The sequence below is a fragment of the Urocitellus parryii genome, chromosome 1, assembly GCF_045843805.1.
Source record: "Urocitellus parryii isolate mUroPar1 chromosome 1, mUroPar1.hap1, whole genome shotgun sequence".
NCBI classification, from domain to species: Eukaryota; Metazoa; Chordata; class Mammalia; order Rodentia; family Sciuridae; genus Urocitellus; species Urocitellus parryii.
In genome coordinates this window covers 165706841-165726696 of record NC_135531.1, presented here as the reverse complement: position 1 = coordinate 165726696, position 19856 = coordinate 165706841, and the positions used below count along the sequence as shown (strand labels likewise).

The 19856-nt window shown below is 44.4% G+C and overlaps 2 protein-coding genes across 17 annotated transcripts in view; both read left to right on the top strand.

Moving 5' to 3' along the window:
• Positions 1-19856, top strand: part of LOC144256697 (tyrosine-protein phosphatase non-receptor type 4-like) — an 851727-nt gene that overhangs the window by 432866 nt on the left and 399005 nt on the right. The window lies entirely within an intron of this gene.
• Positions 9068-16761, top strand: LOC144254638 (E3 ubiquitin-protein ligase TRIM58-like). Its single transcript, XM_077798040.1, has 3 exons — positions 9068-9490; positions 11674-11769; positions 14891-16761. Exons 1-3 carry the CDS (start codon positions 9068-9070, stop codon positions 15266-15268), a joined length of 897 nt encoding a protein of 298 aa, XP_077654166.1. The 3' UTR covers positions 15269-16761.

Below are 19856 nucleotides of genomic sequence, written 5' to 3'. Positions count from 1 at the left end.
CAGAGAGATGGTGATACAGCCAACAGGGCCAGAGCCTGTGCCATGCTGTTTGGACTTTCAGCCACCAAAAGAATCAGCTAAATTGTTCCTTTCCTTATAAAGTCAACCCATCTCATGTATTGTGTTAAAGTAATGCAAAATGAACTCATGCATTCATCTTCCCCTCTTCCTCCCAGCCCAAGTCACATGGTCATTCCTTCCAAGAACCTTTTCTTCCTGTGTGCACCATGATTTCTGATAGTGACTTAAGAAAGTAATATGTCCTAAGAAATGCTCATTTGTAGTCATTAACTGCATAGTGGATCAAGCATCCTATTACTGGCTTCTCATTTTGAACGTGGCACACTTATTTTTGAATTGCTTATTAATTAAGAATTATGTTGTGAAATTGGGTTTGGTGTGGTCTATCTGTAATCCCAGCAACTTGGGAAGCTGAGGTACCTTTAACAACTTTGCAAGACCCCATCTCAAAACAAGAATTTAAAAACAGGCTGGGGAAATAATCCAATGGTAGAACACTCCTGAGTTGAATCCTCAGTAACACACGTACACACACAAGGTTACACTGTTGAACTAAAAATAAGTATCCATTTGTGCATAACACTAAATTAATACATTTACTAATGTGTAAATATTTAAATTTTATCTTGGATTAATATTTTAATTTTTTAATATTTTCCAGTAAAATTTAAAATTTTTTCTTCATAGGTACATAGTTAATTTATTGTTGCACAGAGAAGTTTGAAATTCTGAAATGAGTTAGCACCATGATATTGGTGATATTATGAGTAGCCTGGCTATGTTGTGGTAACTGCTGTAGATATTTTGGTTCAATAAAAGGAAGCATGTTCTAAAACTCAGGCTGAAGTTGCGTTGAAGACTATCCCTTGCTTAGGTATTACAGAAGGACAGATGATTTGATAGATAGAATAGACAGTCAAGTGTTTTCTAAAATTTAATTCTATAATTTCATAGACAAAATGATCCTGAACTAAGGTGGGGACACAGTTTGTTGACAAACCTAAACTCAACTTTGTGAGTATAGGAATTGCCTCAGCACAGGGTCGCAGGGGAGGGATTTCCCAGGAGTGCCAGTCAAGGCTTTACTGCCCCAAAGCCCCAGCCCCTCATCCTAACACTGCACCATTGCTAACCTGCAGAGAGGGCTTGATGTGCAATGGGTACGTTAGATGTCCAAGTCCTGCAACCTAAGTTATTGGAAGAATTATTGTCACATATATTATTTTTATTTCTTTTTTTTTAAATAAAAGACTGGGATTATCTTAATAGTCTATGTCATTTCTTGCTGCATTGTCTGTGTACCTATTTGATCCCCTGAGCTATTATGAATAATGCTTTGCATTCTTCCCAGCAGGGTGACAGATGACATTGTATTTTATCAATATGTTAATGTCCCAGGAAAAATTGTGCCAAATGACTGCTTTTAAAAATTAGAACCATTCTCTGGAATCAAGTAATTGAGTTAAACTAGTGAATTAGCTGAAGCAACCAGCCACAGAGGATAAATGAACAGGCTCAAAACCACCAGTCACTCTTTCCAGGACAGCCACATCCTGAAACTGGCAGCCCACTTGCTGTTATCCTTGTCACCACCCGACTCATAACTAGAGAGGGAGCCTCACAGAGGAACAGCTCTGTTTGGAACACACCCTGGAGATAAGGAAACTCAGAACAATTAGCCTCTGCAGACAACAGTGTCCCCAGAGACCTGCACTTCCTCTTCTTTCTCCCGTGGTGTTCTGTGGCTGGGGAGCCGGTCTTTGGAAGAGCATCCGCTAGGTCACATCAGAGCCACATGCTCCACTCTTAGTTTCCACCACGCCTTATTTAGAAGCCATGTCACCACAGGACACAGGCAGAGAAGTCTGTGTGAGCACCAGGGTCACTGCAGGGGCAGGTGGGAACATGGGGTATGCAAGTCGCCTCAGCTTCAAAGTGCTCTTGGGACAGTCACAGGATTGCAGGTGCTACATCAATAGAATGAAGCTCCAAGGGACACCAAGGGACAAGAACTAGTGATGGTTACACAAGCCATTCAAGGTCCTATCCAACCAGGCAGCTCAGGAGCTGGTAAAGGAGGCCCAAGGGGAAGAGACCAAAGCAGGCACAGCAGGGGGTGAACCTGCTGGGTGAAGGGTAGACAGAGAGCATCCACCAGGGCTGGGACGGCTTCCGGCTTCTGGATGTAACTGCTGGGACAGGGCTGTCACCACCACATCCACCTAGGAAGATCAGCTCTTCAGAGTAATTTTACTTGTAAAGTTAAATTTTGGATGAATATTGCTTTTGAAGGGCCTAGTTAGGGTCACCTACCTTTACTTACACACTTTGAAAATATGTCCATTTCCAAAAAAAGTTTATGCCAGAATCTCTAATCTTTTTGAATTTTTTGTTGTTCTTTGGTTTTTGTTTCTTTGTTTAAGTGCTTTGCCTCCTGTTTCCATTTTTGGGAAACCACTTTCAAACATCATGATGAGTTTTTTCCTGATTTCCCTCCCACCTTGCCTCGAATTAATCCAATAACTATGTCCTTTATCTTCCTTTAAATGTCATAGAAGGCAGAAGAAAATTGTTTTTCCTCTGGCTCATGATTTTTCCTTCTTGTCCTGCAGTGGAATTTGTGGGAGACCCATACATTCAGACCCTTTTAGCGTGGACCTGCAGCAGGAGTGCTCAGGGCCAAGGTATGTTCTGTATTAAACTGTCATCCACAACTGCACGGTGTGAAGCCTGCACCTGATCTAGGCGGCCCCTGAAGAAGTGTGCAAGTCCGTGGCCTGGAGAAGTGCCCCCGCCTTTCTCCTGTGTTTTACACAGACTGGAGACTGGACCCACACGAAGGGCTGGGGCGGCCTCTAAGCTCCCTGAAGAGCTTCACTGACGCCTCACCCAGTGGAGGCCAGGGAGGCCTGGCATATGTGTCTTCCATTTGTCAGATGGACAATGGGTTCTGTGCAGCTGCAGCCGGGGCGGGGCTGCCTCTAACAGCCGGCAGAACACCCCACGACTTTACTGTGCCATTCCACCCCAGCTGCCCTGGGACGTCCCTGAGGGTATATAAAGCCTCTAGTCCACACTGACCCAAGGGCTTCCACACTGACTGCCTCATCCGCAGTGTAGACATACTGTGTGTGATGACATTGGGATCCACTTCTTACCAACAAAAATCACACTTTCTGGAATAGCGTGCACAACTAGCCCTATCCAGTCTCCCTGGATGGCCACCTAGGAAGGAGACACATCAAATTCCTGAGGACCCAGCACACCAGAAAGACAGTCCTGCATCTTCAGCCGCTCTCTGCACACTGCTTCCTCTGAGTAGAATCCTCTGGAATGACAGGGCAGGCTGTATCTGCCAAGCCTCTGGAGCACCAAGTTCAGACACAAGCTCCTTTGTAAGTTTTCAGGTCCGTCCCCGGGCTCACATGATACCTGTGTTCTGCTGCCCCTCCCCCCAGTACTTGGGTCTGGAAATGTCACCCTTCTGTGACACTATTTTGTCCATGTGCCAGTTTCCCCTGAAGCAGGACGTGCTCTCTGGTGCATGGCAGCTGAAATCATCTATTAAACCAGTAAGTGGTGGCCTGCGGCCAGCCTGAGAAGCACAGGACAGCACCGTCCAGTCCAGCCCTGTCCACAGCCAGTACTGCTCCCTACATGTGCTCAAGTGGAGACTCTCTCCCATCTAAAACACAGAGCAGGTGTAAGAGAGATGATGAGACTCTCTTGGGCTATCACATTTATTAACTTCCTGCAGGAGCTTGACTTGACTTTACTCTGTCCTGGCTCAGAGGAAAGGGACTTGGGAATAAAAATGTGAACAGAATGCATTATTGTCCCTGAATCAGGCAAATTGCATAAAATAATAATACAAACCACTCTTTAAATGTAGCATTATCACATAGATACAGTTTGTTGAAATGCAGTTGCACTGCCTGGAGCTCTGGGCATGGAGAGTGCTGGGGAGGGCATCTGCCTCCTCCTCATCCACCTCTGGTAGGCCCTTGGTCCACTTTCACCACCACTGGACCCTGGGAGTGGTCAGAGCTTGGCCCTTCTCCCTGAATTCCTTCCATGGCAGCACCAAGGTGCATTGGGTGCCAGCATCCCTCCCTGGGCAGGGAAGGTTGGTGTTGTGCCTACAGGGAGTAAGAGACCACCTGGGTGGGCCAGGCTTCAGTGGGGCTTCTGGGGAGAAAACGCAGGGCTAGGAGCTCACACTCATTAGGTCAGTGCAATAGAAAGCAGGAAACAGGGCTGGAGACACGGTCGCAGTGGAGTGTTTGTCCAGAATGTGCAAGGCCCTGGGTGTGACACCAGCATGAGCACTGAAAAAGGAAAACCATGAAAAATAAGAGCAGAAAATGGCAAGGGTGGGGAGCTTGTAAAGAAAGTGGAAACTTTGGCACTGTTGGAGAAGCTAGAACTACCTTATGATGTGGAATCCCACCTCCAGGTACAGACCCACCAGAATAAACCAGGGTCTGGAAAGATTGCATGTGTATTTGTGCTCTTAGAGGCATTCCGCACACGGCTGAAATACAGAAGCAGCCCATGAGTTCCTGACAGAGGAGTTAATAGTCAACTGTGGGGGGTGTGTGTGTGTGTGTGTGTGTAAAATGAAACATTATTATGGTTACACATGAAGAAATCTGCAACATGTTATGATGAGGATGATTGTTGCAGAAGTGACACTGAGTCAAGTAAGTTGACAGAAAAGACGAGTATTAGAGGACGCACCTGGGTAAGTCACTTGGAGTGGGCAGGATGAGAGGGACAGAAAGCAGAAAGGTGTCGCCAGCCACGGGGCAGAGCAAGCGGGAAGTTATTATTTAACAGAGCGACAGCTGTGTATGGTGAAATGTTTAGGAGAATATCGTTGTTTTCAACACTATTGATGTATTTAATATCACCGACTCTGTGCTTAAAAATAGGATTGTAAATTTAAAAATTTTTTTTTAGTTGTAGATGTACAGAATACCTTTATTTATTTATTTTATGGGGTGCGGAGACTTGAACCCAGTGCCTCACACATGCTAGGCAAGCACTCTGCCACTGAGCTACAGCCCCAGCCCCCAGGATAGTCAATTTTTTGTTAAGTGTATTTCACTCCATTAAAAAAAAAAAAATGTCAGGGGGCTGGATTTATGGCTCAGTGGTAGAGTGCTCGCCTAGCATGCATGAGGCCCTGGGTTTGATCTTCAGCACCACAAAAAAATAAAATAAAGAGAAGTAAATGAAGGTAAAATAAGATGTTTCAAAAAAAATGTCAGGGTTACAAATGCAGGGTGCAATTGCTTAAGTGGAAACAAACAGAGACATTTTAACATCCCCAAGCTGGAGGGAAATGCTGAGTCAGACCTGGTGCTCTTGAGGTCTCAGCTCAGGCTGTGGGGCTGGGAGATTGTGGATCCCTCAAGCAGAGAGGAGGGTGGGACCCAGGAAAGATGAGGGCCTTGGCCAATAGGACTCCTCGTAAACAGGAGGCTGTGCAGAGACCAGGAGCCCAAACTTTGTTTATGTGGTGCTGAAGATCAAACCCAGTGCCTCATGCATGCTAGGTGAGCACTCTACCACTGAGCCATAAATTCAGCCCCCTGCCAATAGGGAGTAAGCTAAGGCTAGCAGCAGAGGAGAACGTGGGTTCTGTATTCCAGCCAGCTGATGGCTTCAGAGGAGGCTGGCCAGGGAGGCCAGAGGAGGTGTGGAGGATGGGCAGAGCTCCCGGGGGGTGGTGGGGGGGATCCTAAACTTTGCACCCTGAGTCTATCAGGGTTAGGGTCAGGAATGGAGAGGCTGAGCATCAGAACCACATTAACAACAAGGAGCATTGGCACAAAGATTGTTTACCCTGAAAGAGAGACCATGAGAAACAGGAATTCAAGTTAAATAATCAGATGCCCGGGAGGAGCTTCCTGCAGGGCTATTACCATCCACCCCACTACTGGCCCACTCCTAAGGGAAGTTTGTTTTTAAGAACAATGTTATAGACCTCATTAGCCTCCCAGTGTCAGAAAACAAGCAATTTTAGGCCTGGCCCTGTGGTGTAAGACGTAATTACAGGTAATTACAGGGGCTTGGGAGGCTGAAATGGGAAGATTGGGAGTTGAAAGTGAGCCTTATCAACTTAGTGAGGCCCTAAGCAACTCAGCAAGACCTTGTCTCCAAATAAAATATTTTTAAAAAGCTGGGGCTGTGGCTCAGTGGTTAATCACCCCTGGGCTCAAGCCCTGGTGCCAAAAAAAAAAAAAAAAAAAAAGTAAGAAAACACTTTGAGCTTTGAGCTTAACAGCTCTAAAACAATAAGTGACCTCCCCTATCTCACCCCAACCTCCTAAAAACCACCATGACCCCACCAGTAATGGTGATCTTTCCTTAGCCTGCCATCGTATGGTGGTGTCTGGGTTCAAATTACCCTAATTATCAACTTATCCATGCATGTGAGCCAATAGGTTGCTTTATTGTATTTCAAGTTTTGTGAATTAGATATTCCAGCCTCTGTCAGAGCCATGGGGACAGAACAAGATGAAAAGAAAGATACAGATGTCATGCTGGATGCATAATGGTCACCTTTGAATTCTCTCCTACCTTCTTTCCCCACCCCCGCTTGCTAGTATTTGCTGAGTGTCATATGTGCCACTCACTCTATGAAGTCCCGAGGACACGGCAGTGAAAACAGGAGCCGCCCCGACCCGAAGCAGCTCATCTTCTGACTCATTATCCTTGCTCCACTCATTTTGTCATCTCTTTTTCTGTCTTTAGTTAAATATATCCAGCTTATGCCAGGACCTCTCTTTGGCATGTGGTGCCTCTTAGCTCATGTGACCCTCTGCACAGCCTCGTAAGAGGGCCGCAGCACTGACCTCCAGTGTGAGATGAAATGCAGCAGGGAAAGTGACACAGCTCATCCCAGCCTCTTAGCAAGTGGCACAGCTTGCAACCTGGAACCAGGTCGGCTTCTCCAATTCCAGGCCGGCGGCCCTTTCCCTTTCTTCTCAAACCTCACATCTTCAGTGTCCTGCTCGAACCTGAAGTGCCGATCCATTTCATCTCTCCACCTTACCTTTGGGCAGGCAACCTCAGGGTCCTTTACACCCCAGTGACTACCAAAGCCCAGGCCAGGATTTGGGCTCATAGGCATGAACCTTGGAGGAAGGCCAGGGCCTGAGTCATCTGGCCCAGCCACTCCCTGCAAACTTATCTTGCTGCCACTCCTCAGGCCCAGCATGAGCCTGGCTGGCCGCCTCTGGCCACCTGGTGCCCCAGCTGCCTTCCTCCACAGCCGCTGTGTGCACTGGTGGGGGATCTACCTGCACCTTCACTCGCCCCCACACATCAGCAGACCTGGCAGGGTCTGTCTTGACCCTGCAGGCCACTGTCGAGTTCTCTGCTATATTCCTGCAGGACCGGTGGGTGATATTTCTCCCAGGTAATAACTTGTAATGACACATTGGCCTGACTCTGTGCTCATCTCTCTCAGTTGACCTCAAGGCTGCTTGAGAGATGAGGTCCTGGCTCTGTTCCTCATCCTCACGCGTCAGGCCCCAGGGTCCGTGGCTACCAATAAACATAAACATGCACAGACAGACTAATTTGCCAGAAGCACGACCCACTGTCACCTTAAAACTCATCCATAGTGAAATTACACTTTCTTCAGATGACAGACATTCCCACCGACCTGCCAGCCTTCTAGATGACATTAAAGACCTCACTGTACTCCTACAACTCTGCCTCCCCTTGGGGGAGCAGGTCTTTGGTTAATCCCCTACCTGCTCCTGTCTCAGTCTCCCCCCTCCCATAGATGCACTGATGGTGGTGGGAAATGTGCCTTCCAACTAATACCTTGGATGACCTCTTTCTCACTTCCAGTGTATGCGTTGCCCCAATTATAACACACCAGTCCATACTGGCTGTCAGCAGATGGGTGCCACATTATTTTTTAAAATATTTATTTTTTATGTGATGTTGGAACCCAGTGCATCCCACGTGCTAGGCATGCGCTCTACCATTGTACAACCTCAGTCCCAGTGCCATATTTTTTAAACCTTCAGAATTGTTGCTGGGCTGTAGACCTATCATCATTATGTGCATCTATTCAGGTATCTCCTCTTCAATGGTTTCATTTCTTTATCATTAGATAATTCACAGAAGATAGAATAACTAAAGTTGGTGGAAAGAAGATTAAGAAAAATGAGCATACTATATAAAGAAAAAGATTTAAATAATGACTTTGCTATAGGAAGACCATGGAGTGGATCAGCAATAAGGAGAGGAAGGAGCTCAGTTATTCAAATCTCCTGACCCTGGAAACATTAGTAGCTGCTCCACTGGGAAGGTGCACGGCCTGGAGAGAAAAGTTCAGCTGGGCTCACCCTTAGACAAATATGTGCCACCTTGTTGAGTTCACCTGGAATATCATGAAGACCACAGAACCTGGCTACAAACAGCTAATCCCTTTCATCGATGCACTTCAGGTTACTTTCTTTTTTTGTTGTTGTTATTGTTTTGGGTTTTTTTTGTTTGTTTTTTTTAAAAAAAATGTTTATTTTTTTAATTATAGGTGGACACAATATCTTTATTTTATTTTATGTGGTGCCGAGGATCGAACCCAGTGCTTCCTGCATGCTAGGAGAGCGCTCTACCTCTGAGCCACAACCCCAGCCCTTACTTTGTAAAATTTTGTTAAACTTTGAACTTTTGAACTTTTGAGATAAGTAGTCAAATCTCCATAATGTCTCCCTTTCAGATGACTTAAATGTTGCAGTACATCAAAGAACTGAAATAAAAATGTTCTCTGGAAGGAAGAGTGAGGAAGAGAGAAAGAGCTCAGCTTCCTAGGAGGTGAGGATTACTTGAATGTCAATTTTACCCCTGTGGTTGACGGTGTCTGAGTTGTAAATCATCAGCAGAAGTGGTTAATTAAGACTCTTGAACCCCAGCCAGCGATAACCCATCCTGGCCATGAGCCCTTCTCTTGGTTCCAGACAGAGGAGATAACCGACGCCGCGGGGCAGCGGCAGCCACGCGGCCAGGCGAGGCCAGTACCATGGCCTCCTGGACGCCCGGGGAGCGGTTCCGGGAGGAGGCCCGGTGCTCCGTGTGCCTGGATTTCCTGCAGGACCCCATCAGCGTGGACTGCGGCCACAGCTTCTGCCTCCGGTGCATCTCGGAGTTCTGCGAGAAGTCGGAGAGCGCGCAGGGCGACGTGTACGCCTGTCCTCAGTGCCGCGGCCCCTTCAGGCCCGAGAACTTTCGGCCCAACCAGCAGCTGGCCAGCCTGGTGGACAGCGTGCGGCAGCTCGGGATGGGCGCGGAGCCGGCGGGGGCGCGCCAGTGCGCGCGGCACGGCGAGGACCTGAGCCGCTTCTGCGAGGAGGACCAGGCACTCCTGTGCTGGCTCTGCGACACCACGCCCGAGCACCAGGGCCACCGCACGGCGCCGCTGCGGGAGGCCGCCAGGAGCTACCAGGTGAGCGCGGGAGCCCGGGGTGCCGAGCTGGGCCGCGGGCCGCTCGTGTCAGGCGGAAGGCACGGGGCACGGAGCGCCCGGCCCGCCGGGTCGTCCTGCCTCGGCTCCAGCTAGGCAGCGCGGGACCGACTGCCGAGCGAGCGCAGGACCCTCGGTCCCTGGCTTTCAAGCCGGTCTTTTTCTTCCAGATCCCGAGCCGGCGGGCTGTGCAGTGAGACAGCCTTGCACCTCTGTCGTACTCGCTTCCACTGACGGGATTCCTAGGGCGCGGCATTTGCCTGGTGTCTGTCTAGGTCCCTTAACACGGGCACCAAGGCCACTCTCTGGCTGAGGAATAGCGTCTGCTCGTGCCTGGACTGTCTGGGTCCCCTAAAGTAGGGAGTCACTCGACTCCACACGAAGGTCTGGGAACTGAGGACTTGAGCATTCCCCTGAGGAGGTGCTTGACCCCAAGAGCGCTCCGAGGGACTCTGCCCAGGTGTCTTCCCACAGGTGCCCTCGGGTCCTGGGACATACTCTAAACACATGCCTGTCCCGGCATCTGGAACAGCTGCTATCACAGAAGAGGTCAAAGCTGTCTTTTTAATCTACTGGCACAGTTAGCCAAAGCACTCCGTGACACTGGAATAAGTTCCAAGCACCAGCTTTCTTAAAGCATTCATTTATTTATTCTATTTGTTTGTTTTAAGTTAAGGACTGGGGTATTCACCAGTCAACATTCATCTGGACAATCTTGGAAATTTTGATTTTTCCTCTTGATTTCTGTTATCCTCTGCAAATTACAGGTACTAGGCGTTCTCTAGCCTACCTGAAAAGTCAAGTATGCTCCTGCCTGTCTAAATCCCCAAGGTACCATACAGAACATGGCTGCTGTGATATCGCTAAAGACATTCTCTGTTTTCAGTAGTCAACTAAATAAAAAAAATAAGTACCATCCAAACTCTTTGGCTTGTCAATCACGACTTTCTAGGTTCTGAAGTTCCCTTCCTTCTGCTCTTATCCAAGCCAAACATGGGACCCAGCAAAATTAGCCTAGTCACTCTTGTCCCCAAACATGCTCTTCTTTCACCTCCTTGCTTTTGTTCAGTGTCTTCGGTCCCAGAGAGCTTTCTTCTGTTTACAAGTGAGAATGGCTCTATTCCTTGCAAACACCAAACATATGCCTCTTTTTATTCTGATGCCACCATGAATTCTAACGTTACTTTATGTGTACTTTATATAGAGTATTATAATATTTTAAAGTGAAAGATATATATGTAAGATTTATTGAATAAGTTTGGAGGTAGAATTTGTATTATTTTCTACTAAAAACATATTTCTATATGTGTCTTTAGGGGTGCTTCCTGTTTAAAAAAAAGGCATGTATTTGCTTCTTGGAAGGGTCTTATCATTGAACAGAGATCTAATTTCTGGGTTTTTGTTTGTTTAATTGTTTGGCAGGCTTTTTTATATACTTCTTTTACTCCTTTTAAGAAGTACAGAATATTGTGTTTTTCACCTAAAGTATTTTATTTATTTATTTATTTATTTATTGACACCAAGGATTGAACCCTGGGGCTTTACCACTGAGCCACATCCTCAGACTTTTTTTTTTTTTTTTTTTTTTTTGAGATAGGGTCTCACAAGTTGCTGAGGCTGACCTTGAACTTGAGATCCTCCTGCCTCACCCTCCAACTTGCTGAGATTATGGGCATGCACCACCGCATCTGACTTCATTTAACATATTTTAACCAACAAGATTTATTTTTGGTGAAATATCATTACTTATAGTACTAATATCAAATACTTTTCTCATCGTATTTAATAAGAAATTGTATCACTCTTCAACCTAGCATCAATAGATGACATTTCACCTAATGATGTCTTCATTTCCCTCCATCTATTGTTTTTACATATTCATTATAAGCATTTTTTTCAAAATTGGCACTGTTATAAAATGTACTTATTTGACACTGTAATTCTATTTCTTATCATTAAGTTTCCTATTGTGTTGATGTAAAATGTTTTGCTACTCATTTTTACATTTCAGTCATTGTAGTTTTACTATTGTAATGGTGCAAGGAGCACGATTTTAGATGAATCTTTGCATCTGGTATTAACTGAGTTACCAGTGAAGGTGTCCACCTGCGTTCTAGGGAGTTTTCCAGTTGATCCTGCAGGTGCTCACAGTCTTCTCCACACAGGTGAAGCTGCAGATGGCACTAGAGCTGGTGAGAAAGGAGATGGAGGAGGCCCTGATACAGGAAGCCAACATGGGGAGGAAGACCGTGCAGTGGAAGGTAGGGGGCGTTGGGCCTTGGGAGCTGCAGGCACCACCCTCTTCCTGAGTCTCCATTCTCCAGCGAGCTTGCCATTTACTTAGGCGCTCTATGGAAACATCTCATGGCCATCCTGAATTGTCCCAGACCCCAAATGACATTGTTCATTTTTGTTTTTACCTCTGTCGGCAGGACCCTATCCAGATTATAAATAGCTTTACTCTCTTGATCTTACTGTGAAACTCACTGCTGGGGTGGGTGCCACCACCTGCTACTGGAGTGTCAAACTGTATTTGTCGGACAGTTAAATAGTGAATGCCACAGGCTTGGTGACAGATGTGGTGCAGTTCCCAGGGACCATCTATACAGGGAGGGAATTGGAGCCTTCAGCCTCCTTGGGTCATCCATCCAGGGTCCCCTCTTTCTGCAGCCCCTCCCCCCTTGTTTTTCTCCTACATTTCATTTACACACAGTGGCTGTGAACCTTATCTTCTCCTATTGCTATGTCTATTATAGGTAAAGTTAAGCCCTCTTCTCCTTTCCACAGCTGGAGAGGCTTTGGGTCACCACGTTTGCTGCTGCCATTCATGGCAGAGGCTGGAAAGTTGCTCGGCTCCCTACAGTGCCCAGAGCAGCAACTGCACCCCTCAACAGTGAATTGTAGGTCAAACCTGCCAAAGTGTCAAGGCTGTGAACCACATATAGTGCATGGGTGGATGGGTATATTATGTACAGAGCACAGTATACAACATGATCAGATATATTTTATAGAATATTCCTCTTCCTGCTAGAATCATTCTTTATATTATTTTCTTCCTCAAAAATATAGTTTGGGTTGGGGATGTGGCTCAAGCGGTAGCGCGCTCACCTGGCATGCTCGGGGCACTGGGTTCGATCCTCAGCACTACATAAAAATAAAATATTGTGTCCACCAAAAACTTATATATATATATAAAATTCTCTCTCTTTAAAAAAATTTAGTTTGATATACTATCTTCATACAGATATTTTCATAAGGACATTTATTTATTTATTTATTTATTATTTATTGTGCTGGGCATTTAACTCAAGGTGCTCTGCCATTGAGCTACATCCAAAGTCCTTTTTACTTTTTACTTTGAGATAGGTCCCACTAAGTTGTAGAAGGTGGCCTTAAACTTGTGATCCTCCAGCTTCAGTGAATCACTGGAATTACAGTGCAATACTGTCCCTGGTTCATAAGGACCATTTTTGCTAACATTTTTCTTATGAAAAGTCTTATCTTCTCCTATTGCTATGTCTATTAAAGGTAAAGTTAAGCACTGATTCACAATCTTTATTATTTAAAGCTAATAATATTTTATTTTTTTAAATATTGGCCTGACCACAGATTTATGAAATCAGGAGCCCAAGTGCAAGATCTGAATTCCCACATTTTAAAACCTCCAATGCATGTCATAACATAGAAGTGATGCTAAGATATCTCGTTCAGAGGCAAGTAGCCATGTCTGAACTTCTTGGTCGTTCATGTTCTCACGAGCCAGAACCATCAGGCACAGGCTTGATGGAAAGGAGCTCTAAGTTCTGCAGCAGCACTTCTTCTTTCTTCACATCCAGAAGGAGCCAAGCAACATTCCAGCCTCTGCCATGAATGGCAGCATCAAGTGTGGTGACCCAAAGCATCCCCAGCTGTGGAACTGGAGAGGAGAGCATTTTGGCCCAGGTTCACGGCCACTGTGTGTAAATGAAATGTAGGAGAAAAACAAGAAATTATCAGGTTTAAAAACAAAACAGACAACCCAAGGTGGCACTCAAGAGGGTGACGTGAAGGAAGCTGGGCTGCCGTAGCCCCTCCACTCCGTCATCCCTAGTGCACCCCTGGACTCCTCTCCCTGTGGCAGTGCTCAGCCCTCTCTCCAGCAGCCTGCCCTGGGAGACAGTTTGCATTTCTATGAGCCATGCCTCTCAGGAAACAGAATGTGAAATGCAGAGTCAGTGTCCCTGAGGAGGAGGCCAAGAGTGTATGAATTAGTGATTTAGAAAACAGTAAAGGAGGTAGGAATGCAAAATGGGAAGAAGAAAGTGGGAAACCTTGGCGCTGTGGCCAGTGGGGCCCTCAGTTCCTTGTGTGTGTGGGGGGGAGGGGGGCAGGCATTGTCCCCGCAGGCTGTCGTTCAACAGCACTCAGCCTCTGCGGGCGGCAGCAGGCGGCACCTCCCCTAGAGGGGCGATCCAAAGTACCTCCAGATATTTGGGGAGAACTATTATTTGGATTACAAATATATATATATATATGTCTTTTATAATAATTTTGATGATAATTTATGCCTTTCAATTAAACCAAGAAACTATCAGGTTTAAAAACAAAACAGACAACCCAAGGTGCAGATGCTTTGGGAGGGTGACGTGCCGCTCATGCTCAGTTTAAAGCTGGGTTTCTAGCTACTAATTTCAAGAGAATAACATTTAGATGTGATCCCCTGCACACAGTGTGATCCTTAGGTTCAGTCAGACACCAATGTGTGAGGGCCAGGTGTGCCTCAGGGGCAGAGCTTGCCCAGCCTGAGTGAAGCCAGGGGTTCTGTCCTCAGCACCAGGGAGATTTGGGTAGGGGCTGGTGTAATAGCCTGGAGTGAGTGGCCTGCGTGGCAGTTAGTTCTTCTGGACTCTGCAGAGGACACAGCCTTGTGCTGGTTTCTTGCTTCTCCTGGGACAAGAGAACATCCGGTGTTCTCCTGTCACATTGTCCCTCACAGCCAAGGCCTCCTGCTCTTCCTGGCCACCCATCCAGCAGCAGAACCAGCCCTCTGCTGTGGGGCCACACAGGCTCTTGGAGGTGCCCAGATGATCCCCACTCTTCTCTTTCTGCTGCATTTGACTAGTGATATTGAAACCCGCGTGTCAAAGGCCTTGCCTCTGGCCCTGCAGCAGAAGGGGGCCCACAGCCACAGTCTTCCCAGACTCTGAGCTTGAAAACCCCACCGGCCACCTCTCCTGTTCCCGGCCTCTGGTTTCTAAGGTCCTCCCCAGAGGTGCAGAGCGAGGGGGGTGGGTTCAGGGGTGGGGGGTGATGCGGGACGTCCCTTCTCTGGCTGCCCGTCCCACACTTGAGGCAGGTCCCACACACTTTGCCCCAGCCTGATGGGGTCTCCTGTTGCTCCAGGAGAAGGTGGAGATGCAGTGGCAGCGCTTCAGGTTGGAGTTTGAGAAGCACCGCGGCTTTCTGGCCCTTGAAGAGCAGCTGCAGCTGCGGAGGCTGGAGGAGGAGGAGAGAGCCACCCTGCAGAGACTTCGGGACAGTAAGGACCAGCTGGCCCAGCACAGGAAGGCCCTCAAGGAGCTGGCAGAGGAGCTGGAGGAGAGGTGCCAGCGCCCAGCCCTGGGGCTGCTGGAGGTGAGGCGGCCTCAGGAGGGCAGGCCTACAGAGGCTGAGGGGATGGGGACAAGCCTTGGCATGGGACACGAAGGCACTCAGTTCTCTAGGACAGAGCTCAGCAGTACTTCCTTAGAAGGCATCTTACGACTGAATACTGGGCCCTGAGTCAGGAGGCACCCAGAGGACCATTTAGCTCATGCAAAAGACAAAAACTTCAATACGTGATGAGAGAAAATTAATTATTTATGGAATCGTGAACAGCTGGAGCAAGGATAAGCTGCGCCATTCTGGCTGAGAAACCGTCTTTTGTCAAAGATGATATTGCTGATTTTCATGAATGTTCAACCCCCAAAGCCTCTGGCAGCCCATTTCATGGAAAATAGCCAGAAGTATGAGCAGTCCTTTACCTAGTCCAGCTTGAAATTCCTGTGTTAAGTCCTAAGGGGAGTGTATGGTGGGAGTGTACAGACTCCAGGCATGGTAGGAGTGTATGGACTCCCATGCAGATTTCTCAATCTTTTGGGACTTCGGAGCAGCCTTTTTAAAGTTTTAATATGAGACAGGGTCTCACTCAGAGGCTCAGGCTGGCCTTGAACCACTCCCTCCTGCCCCAGCGTCCCCAGGGTCTGGGGTCACAGACATGGCCATTCCGCCCCACAGGTGTTGTTCACAGGGTCGCCTGCAAGAGAAATTCATTCACCTGGTACTTTTCTCTGTACCTTGCCCCAGTGACAGACGAGAATTCTAACCTAAAAGAGAGTGCAGATCCCCACTGAGCAGCTGGCCCACAGTGTCCCAACTGACTCGTCTCTGGACACTGCAAGTTCTAGACACATAAATCCAGTCGCTGTCCTGGGACATTTGCAAACACAGTTGTCAATATTGTGGCATCTGATGGGGAATCACTAAGTAACTGCATGAAACGCTTTTATCTACCAAGCACTTTATTTAATATGCCCATAATATCTTTATTCCCATTACCAATGTCATGGCTGTGCTCATTTCCTAATGAGTAAACAGAGAGCCAGAAAGAAATTAATTTTTCAAGTATAGGTGGCAAGTAAGCACAGGAACGTTGGCATTTTCAAAAATAATATTCACTGCATTATCTCAGATAACATCTCATTTAAAATGAGTATTTCTTTGCACCATATGTTAAAATGATTTATAGTACAAATCATAGTAAGAATATACTCTTACATAATTTTTGTCTGTGTCCTCTCTCTTTCTTCTCTGATACCAATGATCTTCATTTTACCCCACTGGCCAAGACCCAGGCCGATCATGTCCATAAAGGACAAGGCAAATGGTTTCCCTGCATTCATGCCTTGTTGAAATTTGTCTGACTGTTGACCACTTTTAGGGAAGAATACAAGTGTGTTGGAGGTGACCTTTTTGTTACCCGCTTTGAGATACACTGTTGCTGGATAGTAGTGACTTCCTTTCTTATCTCCTTAGACAGTTAGTAGCTTTGTCTGTTGGTTCAGAGAATTCGAATTTGAGGATGACTTTTTCTGGAGTACTGGGACAGAACACAGGGCCCTGTTCAAGTCAGGCAAGCCCTCGACCATGAGCGATATGCCCAGTCCCAGGATCTACGCCGTACTTATATATGTTCCTCAAGTAAATTCCGAAAACATGTAGGATTTTTACCCTAATTCCATCTGTATAAAGTGCAGAATGTAACTGTTAAAATAGCCCAACAACCAGAGCTATCAGTTGACAATCCATAGTTCATGGATAGGTTTCATGGGAATTAATATAAACTTTGTGTAGTCTCTGTTCTAATTATATGCCTGATTTTTAAATTTGAGAGTCATGTGAGAATTCAATTATAGCCTTTTTTGCCTTTAATTAACAGAGATCCAGTATCACCGTGGTAGGCACCTGGCGGGGAGCGCTCACCAGTTTTCTGATATTCTACTTTATTTGGGTAGCCCTACACATTTCAAAATGTGAAAAAATAAGAATCTTTAACTTACAACACGTACATTCAAGACCATATTCATGTATGTATAATATTTATTCATCCTATTCAATGTCAAATATTTCTAGAGGCTGTTCACAGTTCTTGGACATGTCCGCAAGTACCTCTAGAATATGCTGCATTGAAAGAACACAGCATTGCATGTATGATATTCCTTCTCTAATGGCATAATCTGATTCCACTCATGAGGGAATATCATGTGATTCTGAACTAAAGGAAAATCTACAGAGGTACTGAAGTACACCATTAAAAAACGTATGTGCCGTAAAGAACCCAGAAAGACTAAAGAAATATCCCAGATTAAAGGAGGTGAAAGAAACAGGACAAATAAAGGATTCTGAAATTTTCCAAGTCTGAATTTTATTTTGGTTATAAATAACATTGCTGAAATAATTGGCAAATTCTGAATCATATTTGTAGATTAGATATTTATAATGAACCATTTTTAAAATTTTGGTCTTTACACTGTATGTAAGGTAACTCCTTGCTTTTAGGAATACAAATATTCAGTAACGAAAAACAATATGCCTGCAACTTACAAATGGTTCAGAAAAAAGAAACTTTGTTATATACCTATAATTATATTTACTAGAAGAGAGAAAGAAAAGAGATAAAGAAGAGAAAGAGAAGAGATAAAGAGAAGATAAACATTTTATTAAAGTTGATAAAATGTTAACATTTGGGTTAACATTTCTCTGTACTTCAATATATTAAACTTTTATTAATCTAAAATTGTCAAAACACAATATTTCTGAAAGAAATATTTTTATAATAATATTAACAACAGTATACTCAAATAAATCATGTCATATGCCATCATTCATGACTTCCTTAATATTACCTAAAAGTCAGAACATGCTGCATAACTGCAATGCAACCTTCATAATGAAAGAGTCTCCATATGACAGCCATTTACTCTAAAATTATTCCGTGGGAAAAATGTACTTTATGCTAGAAGTTGTAGCTAGACTATTATTTTTCAAGAAAGAATAAACAAAGAAAAAAGGCAAAATGTCTTAAGCAAATGTATTTCTCATCATGAAAAAATTATGTTAGTGCTTTATACTAAAATCATAAAAATTTAAATAATTTTTTTTCTTGTTTATAAGGAATATAAGTTTGATGGCACTATAATTGTAATACATTAAAACATGTGATGTTTAGTTCTACCAAGGTAGTAGTATTGAATACATTGGGTAATGTTTAAATGCAACAATTTACATAGTTTGGATACATAGAGCTCAATAAAAACTGTTATGCACTTGAACTTCAAATTTTGTTATAGATGCAAAGAAATAGTCTCATATTTTGAGAATTTTACACATGAATAATACAAACATATTTTCTTCAATAAAGTTTTTAAAATAACATGGCGATAGTTTGAAATATGCAATACTATCTTTCATGTCTATTTTTCTTTAAAAATATCGGTGTTATCCTTTTGATGCTTCCACAAATAGATCTTGTCTTGGCTTTTTAGTAAATCTTATGGAAGAAACTCCCATTAGTCTAGATTCAAATTCTGTAGCAAATGGAGAGAAAAATAATTATATTTTTTATCTCAAAGGTTTCATAAGCATCAATCAGTAAACAAAAAGTTGAAAAATTATCATTTTTCATAAAATGAATTTCTTTTTACATTTGTACGACCACAATACAAAGTTACTATGAAATAGTTTGCCCATAGTTTTGTGCAAAATTGTCACTGTGAATGAGTATCAGGGTTTCAGATTTTCCATCCCTCTTCATGAATATAACAATCATGTACTAAGGTACTATGGCAAGCACTGGGATGACAAGATGGAAATGATAAAGGCCACTCCTCAACAATCATAATTTTCATACAGATTAACGGGCACTATGACATGTTTAGAACAAGGTACTACTGAACACAGAGAAGGGATTTCTGTTCCAATTTTGTGGCAGTGTTAGAAGTCCTTCCATGAAGGTTCTACATGAGTTGACACCTGAAGGATACAGGGAAATTATGACAGAGAGGGAAAGGATGCATAGAGACAATGAGATATGAGAAAAAAAACATTTGTGGAACTGTAAGTGGTCCTGTGTGACTAGAAGCTAGAGCAAAGTGACAGTAGTGTGAGTGGGAAGAGATAAGGTTGAACATCTTGACAAGAAACTCTTTGGTTTGGGTATTTTCACTTCTTGCTTAGAAATTTCAAACTTTTCTTGAGAGCAACAGGTAAACCAATGACAAAGTCATGAGCAGGGTGTTTTAAATGCTTGACTAAGTTTTGCTAGATGAGTCTGGGCTAACTGCCATAAACCACAGAAAATGGGTGATGCCTTTCTTTTTTTAAGAATACTTTCAGTGTATAGGCTGACAGTTTCAAAGTAGGGTAAAAGTGTAAAAAGAGGCAGTTTCAAATCTAAAAACTCTGATTTGTTCATTTCTCAGATTTGGAAACAATATATAGCTCTTTCATTTTAATTGATTTTTACTCATAAGGTAGGAGCAACATTTTTGGAACATGCAGTTCAATAGTTTATGTACTTGATTAAAAATATGTGGAAATACTTCCAACTATTTGTTAAGTGTGGCCATCTAGTTTTTGTTGTTGTTGTTGTTTGTTTGTTTGTTTGTGCGGGTTTTTTTGTATAAAATCAATTATCTTGCTAATTCTACAAACAGGGTCTAAAGTAGATTAATGAACATAATAAGTACTATTTTGTGATAATAATGAAGTGATGTTTAATGACTTTACATTTTTTTTACATGTGAAGGTAAATGATCTTGATAGATTTCTA

What these genes read in the sequence shown, in the direction of transcription:
- LOC144254638 (XM_077798040.1), top strand. Translation starts at nt 9,068, where the DNA reads ATGGCCTCCTGGACGCCCGGGGAGCGGTTCCGGGAGGAGGCCCGGTGC. An exon ending in AGGCCGCCAGGAGCTACCAG is followed by an intron (nt 9,491 to 11,673) that starts GTGAGCGCGGGA and finishes TTCTCCACACAG; the next exon opens with GTGAAGCTGCAGATGGCACT. An exon ending in GGAAGACCGTGCAGTGGAAG is followed by an intron (nt 11,770 to 14,890) that starts GTAGGGGGCGTT and finishes CTGTTGCTCCAG; the next exon opens with GAGAAGGTGGAGATGCAGTG.